Source organism: Musa acuminata, chromosome BXJ3-10, assembly GCF_036884655.1.
Source record: "Musa acuminata AAA Group cultivar baxijiao chromosome BXJ3-10, Cavendish_Baxijiao_AAA, whole genome shotgun sequence".
Taxonomy (NCBI): Eukaryota; Viridiplantae; Streptophyta; class Magnoliopsida; order Zingiberales; family Musaceae; genus Musa; species Musa acuminata.
The window spans coordinates 19,500,130-19,508,312 of record NC_088358.1 but is presented as its reverse complement, the minus strand read 5'-3'; the positions used below and the strand labels follow the sequence as shown (position 1 = coordinate 19,508,312).

General features: G+C 42.0%; 1 protein-coding gene across 3 annotated transcripts; it reads right to left on the bottom strand.

The window, feature by feature from the left end:
• Nucleotides 1-3,325: 3,325 nt before the first annotated feature.
• On the bottom strand, nucleotides 3,326-6,160 carry LOC135581700 (NAC domain-containing protein 35-like). Of its 3 annotated transcripts, none has more exons than XM_065170535.1 (4): nucleotides 5,887-6,160; nucleotides 5,603-5,791; nucleotides 5,250-5,518; nucleotides 3,326-4,757 (listed from the first exon to the last, which is right to left on the bottom strand). In XM_065170535.1, exons 2-4 carry the CDS (start codon nucleotides 5,784-5,786, stop codon nucleotides 4,236-4,238), a joined length of 975 nt encoding a protein of 324 aa, XP_065026607.1. In that variant the 5' UTR covers nucleotides 5,787-5,791; nucleotides 5,887-6,160; the 3' UTR covers nucleotides 3,326-4,235. The 3 variants fall into 3 exon arrangements, with proteins under 3 accessions (XP_065026607.1, XP_065026608.1, XP_065026606.1); XM_065170536.1 differs by having other exon boundaries at nucleotides 5,603-5,788; XM_065170534.1 differs by lacking the exon at nucleotides 5,887-6,160 and having other exon boundaries at nucleotides 5,603-5,843.
• Between the last annotated feature and the right edge of the window lie 2,023 nt (nucleotides 6,161-8,183).

Sequence of the window (8,183 nt, the reverse complement as noted above, 5' to 3'; positions counted from 1 at the left end):
GTTGTTTACCAGCCAAACAATCAATACAAGGGTTCAGATGTATACCTCTGAGATCTAGTAATACCTCTCTCTTAGAAAGAGCTTGCAGCCCCTTCTCGCTTATGTGTCCCAATCGCCTATGCCACAACTTCATACTGAAGTCTTTCTCTGTAGCATTTAACTGCTCACCATAAGCTTTAACCTGCAACTTGTATAAAGTATGACATTTCTTTCCACTAGCTATAACAAGAGAACTCTTACTGACTGAGCTTTCATTGCCCTCTGTGAAATCTGCTTTCATAGTCTTCATCATCTAGTCTTCCAACTGAAATTAAATTCAGCCTCAAGTCAATCACATGCCTCACATCCTTAAGCACCAACTTGCAGCCAAGATTGGTTTTTAAATGGATATCACTCATGCCAATGATGTCTGCTGTGCCATAGTTGCCCATCTTGACAACACCAAAGTTTTCAGACCTGTATGTAGCAAAAAACTCCCTCCGTAGTGTAGCATGATAAGAAGCACCTGTGTCAATCACCCACTCAAGATCCTGACACACACAAGAAAAAATATCATCAGAAGGAGATAAAATCAAATAATCACCACCCTGCACTATAGTTGTAGTATTATCCTTTGACTCTGTAGACTCCACTTTTTTTCCCTTTTTCTTGTTCTTCTTAGGCTGCTTACATTGGTTCTTGTAATGTCCTTTCTCACCACAGTTATAGCAAACAATATCTTTTCTTGATCTTGACTTGCTCCTACCCATACGTGAACTGCTTCTAGACTTTGACCTTCCTCTATTCTCTGAGATACGTGCTTGTGAATCATTCTGAGATGTTACTGAACTCTTTCTTCTCAACTCCTCATTCAACAAACTGCTTATTACTTGACTCATAGTGACAATACCATCTGGCGCAGAATTACTAAGGGAAACCACCAGTGTCTCCCAACTTTCTGGTAATGAACTGAGAAGTAACAATGCCTGCAACTCATTATCAAGAGACATTTTCATAGAGGATAACTGGTTAGTAATACTCTGCATTTCATTCAAATGCTCAGCAATAGAAGCACCCTCTCTATATTTTAGGTTCACAAGTTTTCTGATCAAAAAAGCTTTGTTGCCAGCTGTTTTTCTTTCATAGAGACTTTCCAATTTTTTTCAAAGAGAATATGTAGAAATTTCAGTAGAAACATGGTGAAAGACACTATCATCAAGCCATTGTCTAATAAACCCAATTGTTTTTCGATCTAACCTCTTCCACTCATCATCTGTCATAGTTGTAGGTTTTGCACTATCCCCCTGCAAAGGTCTATACAAATCTTTGCAATACAAGAGATCTTCCATTCTTGGTTTCCATATCATCCAATTATTTCCATTCAAACTAATCATGCAAGAAATATTACTGGCCTCCATATTCAAATACAAAAATTAAATCACCAAAACCCCGCTCTAATACCAGTTGATGGGGATATATAGAGGAATAATCTTTGTATATGAACAAATACTAGAAGACCATAATACGCAGCGGAATTAAATAGAAACACAATCAAATAGAACATCAAGATATATGTGAAAAACCCCTTCAATGTGAAGGGTAAAAACCACGGGGCAAACTAGAGATAATCTGCTATGAGAATAATGGATATTCAAATCTCAATCTCTTGCCCTAAACCCTAGCAACAACCACAAGAGAATAACTGGGATACAAGGATCACGTCACTATCCACAATATCTAAAACCTTCCCAAGTAATCACAGCAAGAGTCTACTGTAGATTTGATCTAACTTGAGATGAGAACACTGCTAGATGATTGAGAACAGTCTCTCTATGTTGTCCTTGTCTTCTTCCCTTTCTTTCTCTTCCTTTTCTGCCTTATTCTCCTTCTTCTCTTTGGAATCCCGTGGCGCTCAAGATCTGCCTCGTTGCTACCTTTTTATAGCCTTTTTCTGCTTCTAAAACGCAGCCATCACACCTCCCTAATCTTAATTAGGGTTAGGTTAAGAGGGGGTGTGGGCTATGGACTGTCCTAGCCCACATGGGCTGGGTTATCAGCCTAACAAAACCAACCGAGGAGCCTTTTTTTTTTTTCCCTATTTTATAGCAATAAATTCTAATTCATCGAATCTCTAATCATAATCCGAGTCCTACTTCGTCAAGTAATTTGAATTCTTTTATGATCTCGAAAATACTTGCCAATCCCAATAACTCTCAAGCTCAAATTGCATGCAATGCCATATGTGCCAGAATTCAGGACTGGACCAACATCAACAAGTTGGCAAGTTATTGTTGTATGTGAGCCATGCTTTTTTTGTGTTTGAAAATGAGAAAGGAGCATGGCAATGTTAAAGCTGAGATTGATCAGCAGTTTCATGTACATGATGCCCCTAATCTATACGCATTGCGAAGAACACATTTGTATTTCCATGAGCCTTGAGATGTGACCTCTCATAAATGGCATATGCCCTGCCTTACCGGCCAACATCAAGCAGCAACAAAGAAGAATATGCCGGTTAAGTAGATCCAGGGGATGACTTTGGAGGACAGTACCGGACCATTGCAGGAATTGTTGGATCACTCGTGCTAAGCTAAATGCCATTGGAGACCATGCAGCAACAACTGGTCCTAACCAGAATTTAGGTTCAGGAGTCAGATGTGGTCTTCGTGCACATGAGGGGAGGGGAAGGACATCATCATGACCTGGCTAAGGTCCTTTGACCCAGATGATTCAAGGATCGAGATTCGAGTCACAGAAATAATCTCCTCGTAATTTCATATATCGAGTCCTTCCCTAATAATTTAAGTTTTTTTAAAAAATTATTAATTATTTATGATAGTATTATATATCGAATAAGCGACTCAAAGAATTTAGATTTGAGTCGTAGAAATAACCTTTTGTTAAGTTTTTAAAATTTGTTAGTTATTTAAGACGGTATCAGAAGAGTCCATAAGTTTGAATCATTCATCTGCTCCTCTTTTCCGGTATTAAACTAAGAATATTCATGCCATACCAGTTGTTCATATGGATTTACACCATATAGTTGGACTTAGATCATTTCCTAATAGTTTGTATTTTGAACATTTATATTTACTGAATTCAAAATATATAAGATAAAATCTATGCATCATTCCAAAACACCATCATAAATTTTCCTTTTCTTTCTCCTAAAAGTATTAGGTGGATGAAGTCTCTTCCTACAACATTTTCATCCTTCCCTTTGATAACAAGAGGTATTTATCATTCAAACTAAGCTTTTGTTCTTCATTTTGTGAAAGAAATCATCAACACTGATTGATAATGAAAAATAAATAGCTTCTATCGTCAATCATCACAAACATAAAAGTATAAAATAGGAAGCTCATAATAACGAGTTGATGAGCATCTACTAACATCAGACCCACACTCTATTACAACACAATGGTATCCATTTCTTAATTCGTACTGATAAGCTATTAGCATTAGCTGCTCTTACCTATATCACTAAGCAAAGTCTCAACACAAGAACACACCACTTAGTCTCTACTTCATCCCCTCTAAATTTTAACTAAGCATCACCAGTTTCAGATGATATCCAGTGCGGATCTCTCTCTCTCTCTCTCTCTCTCTCTCTCTCTCTCTCTCTCTTCAACCAAAAGCATTTCCTGATAGCTTGACATCTACATACACACGTAAGAAGTGGACCTCATAAGCATGGTGGAAATGAGCTTTTTTCCTTTAATTATCCTTTGGATACATGGACAGCTCCAAAGAAATGGACCATCTCACGCCCTTTGTACACTTCTGAAGCATGCGCAATGGAAGTCCAGATCTATCTACCCTGCAACTTCTTCAGTACTACCATATGAATCCAGTAAAGCAACACTGCTGTTATTGTCTCAAACAGCTCAAAGATGACATGAACACACCCGTAACACGAGATCTCAGGACTTTGCATGTCCCAAGCTGATGCTGCTCCAGATAAAAGACAATGCTGCAGTCACATGCCTGCAGCAGTACTGAGATTCCATGTTCATCTGCGAGGACAAATTATTCTGCAAGTCTTGTAGCAATCATGCCATGGTTATTTCAAGGGGAGAAGTCGAAGGATGGTGAGCTAGATTCGATGTCATGCTTGAAATCCCTCCTCATCACACGGCATCAGTAACAACATGATAGCGCTAACAAACCTAATCTACTGTAAGTTCTCACTCGTAGTGGTGGTGGTGGTACATATACTTAGCTACTGGACATAGTTCTCGATCGCCTTCCATGGATCACTCGAACTCGGCGTAGTATTCCCTACCCATCTCTTGAAGGGGATTCCACTCCCAGAGCTTGTCTGAAGCGGCGGGCAGTGGTAGAGGCAAAGCATTGAAGGGAAGAAGCTGGGCTTGGGAAGGCAGGTGGAGAAGCTGGTTGGGGTTGTTCACGTAGTTCTCGTTGAAGCCTACTAACCTGTTGAGTTCGTCGATCATGTGAGTGGCCATGGAAGGGCCGGTGGAGGTCAGAATGGAGAGCGTCGGGGTGAGACCGGCGATGTTGTTGTTGGAGCGGCGGAACGACGCGCCGTCTTCTTCGGTTGATGTGGTGGTCGAACTCAGTGAATTGGCCACCGAAGATGTTGATCCATAGACGATGGGTTTAGGTAGCGCGTATCGTCCACCTCGTGCGTGTTGCGCGGTCTCCACCGCTGCTGTGCCTCGAGAAGAAGACGACCTGGAGGCAAGCGTGGCAGGGAGTCGGTGATGATCTTCGACGCCGGCTCGTTTGTAGACACGGCAGATCGATATCTCAGCCTGCATGCAAAGGAATCTGACCTTTGATCACTTGGTTTCCACCAAAAGCGACATAGAGAAGCAGAAGAAAAGGTTGATGCAATCGAAACAATGCTTTTAGTCAACCTTTGTGCGTAGCAGGAGGTCAAACCGTAGAAGAGAAAGGATCAAAACTCACCCATAAAAGGCCAACTTCATGCAAAGCAATAAAGATGAAGTATCACATGAGATTACACCATCATGAATAGGAGAGGGTTTGCTTGACAATCCTGCTTCGATTCATTGCAGTAGCTGAAGGGTAGGAGGACTGACACGACGAAGAGGATTGGAACTACTCAATCTACAAATCTAATTGTGGTTTACTGGACACGGAAACGGTGCCATGAACAAACCCTAGTCCAAAAAAAATGAGTGACAAACATGAAACTAAGGTTCAAACATTTCTCAAACAATCTCACAAAGTAGTCAAATATTCATGCTGTAAATTACTCCTAGATCTTGTCTGAGAGTTACCTTCCTGTACTGATCGGTGTCGCTGTGTGGCAACCGGTACTCGTTCATTATCCAGCTGGATCGGATGCCTTTCGGAGCCTTGCCGGAGTAGAACACCAGCGTCTTCTTCAGTCCGATCGAACGATTGCTCTCGTTTCGGATCGTCCGGTCCGCTCCGGTGGCCTTCCAGTACCCCGATGCCGTCACCCGGTTGGGCCGATCGCCGTTCCTGTACTTGCGGTCTCTGGGAACGTAGAAGAACCACTCCTTCTCCCCAATCGCAGCGAGAGCTATCGTTTCCCCAAACAGCAGATGAGCGAGATGGGATCAGGAGGAGGAGGAGGAGAAGACGCTTAGAGTAGGAGATCTCGCACCTGGGAGCTCCCAGGGGTCATAGTGGTAGAGATCGAGGAGGGTTATGAGTTCCACGTTGAAGCGCTTGCCCTCCACCTTCCGGCGGAGGTAGAACTCGATCAGCTCCTCCTCGGTTGGATGGAAGCGGAATCCAGGCATGACGACGTCGTTCTCGTGCCCGTCCTTGCCTTCATCTTCCTCCATGGCTGCTGCAATTGCCATAAACCAAGGATCCTGGATTCATCACCTCCCCCTTCGCCTCTATACACTATCCTATAAATACTTGGTTCCAATCTAATCGTACCTTTCAACGTGGTGCAAGCGGTAGGAAGAGGAAGATGACAGTCAAAACTTACAGTACAATACAGTACTGTTATCGCCAGAGCGTTACAATTACTACTGTCGTTGCCTTCTCCTCTTCATCCCCTCTTTACACAGCTCTTGAAGAGAGGCAAGAGAAGACCGCTGCTGTTATCATCGCCCTACATGTCTTGCAAACTCTTCTGCCGTCACAGCTCGCAAAGAGGGCGAGGGTGGGAAGAGGGGATCAAGTGGAATCCGTGACCACCATTGGTGTAGACAAAATTGACCTATAAGTCCGTTTACTGCACCGGTTTCTCTTCCTTTATGCACTCACCTCAATCCATGTCTCAGCAACCAATTTCGCATTAAATGGTCCAACGATTCGGATGGATGACTCGTAGCGAAGGCTGGATTTCCTTCCCTTGGCACAATGGTCCCTCATCCTATCTCCACCACTCTCATGTTTCATGGATCGTGATCGTGATCATGAATAGATTTGGGCGTATTCTACATGTTTACATAGTTAAACCGACGGGTATCGGTAGCTCATGGAATAGATAGTCTCTGGAGCCATCGATATGCTTGTTGATGCTGCACCACTGTCAAGTTTCATGCGTCTTAGTGAAATCTATTTTACTCTCATGTGAAATCTATGCAGGGTCGGGAAGAAGCAAAGAAGATTCCCAATGTTGTTCTCACTCTACGGTCATTGAATTGTCAGCCATTGCAGATTGGAATATCTCACGATGAAAAAGACTGGTATGAGCTAAACAACATCTATGGAGCTTTCAGATAGACTCCAGAGGAAACCTTATGTCAAACTTCCTTGTGATTCACATGATCTCCGAGTTCTTTCTTGAAATGGTCCACATACTAGTGCTTTGTGATCGTACATACATAAGCGAGAAGTAGACATTAAGGAGGACTTGCACCTTTCTGTTAAGAATGATGCGAAAGAAGGCCACTCGATTAATTATCTAAAATATCTGAAATTTTTATTCGTCACGATCAGATCTAATAACGAAGGTTCCTATATCAGAGAATTTAAGATGTCCTTTGGTTTTCGGTAAGTTAGATACTAAAGAGAGCATGGAGTATTAGTTCTTCTTCCTCTTCCCTCGACATCATAAGACAAACATCAAAAGGAACAAGTCTCAAGTCCTCAAACAGTATTTTCTCCTCCATCAAGACGCAAAGAATTGCTGAAAGTGGAATCGGTAGCTAGCGATCATCGATCATCGATCATCATTGCATAATGATAGACCAAGGGATTTATTTTGTATTCATTATGAACGCGTATTCAATAGATTCTATAGCGTCCGGATTGAGTCATCCAAGCTTTTGACAGGCCATAAATGGTTTATGTGATGCTGGCCAACATTGACAGGGCGGTCCTTCAACTCTCAAGAGGTTGAACAAACTTGGAACAATCACGAAGTTCCTTTACTTGTGGTTGGCACTAGTCAATTTGACGTCGAAAGAGGAACCAGATCTTTTAGGAATCGCTTTGGGTCAAAAAAGGAAGCGAATGCACAAGTTTTCTACTTTGACATCTCTAGAAGAGCATCATGAAGTCATTCAACTTGTCAATATGTATAATCTATGTCTCATATGATGAATACATGATGAGATCTACATTTTCTCCTTCTGTATCGTGTGAAAGCTAGTTATATCGGATTAATTCTACGCACACAAGCTGACATTTTTGACGCCACATGAACGTGTTGTGCGGTCATGAAGTTGTGCCCCATGATCTGAGAGAGAAGGAAACAAACGAATGCAACTGGTGATGCAGATGCAGACTTGAAGAAGCTAATTCAGTGACTTCGGTGATTCCGGCGCATGCATCATATCAGTGTCATCAAGTTAGTGTCGCGGAAGACAGACAAAAGGTAAAGGCTTCGAGGCATCGCCAGCATTGAATGCTCTTGAGACACGGTGGTCCTCTCAAGCTCCATGGATCTCTCTCTCTTTTTGTTGAGAGGAGACCGCCTCAAAACTCTTCATCTCTGCCCTTGTATTCTGGAAAGCAAGCAATTCTAGACTTCATCTTCAATGTTATGTCATCATTCCATTCACACTTTTTTTTTTTTTCTAATCGGATTTGAATTAAGATGAAAAGGCTGAGACGGTCACTTCTATCCATATAGAAGAATCGATGCATTAATTCATCATGCATCCTAAATGCCAATATTATGTACAGCAAAAGTTTGAAATGTCCTCCGAAACCCTAATTAATTTGTCATGGATGACCAGTGGAGGGAGTCTGAGCATCATCTGGAGATTAACAATTACTCC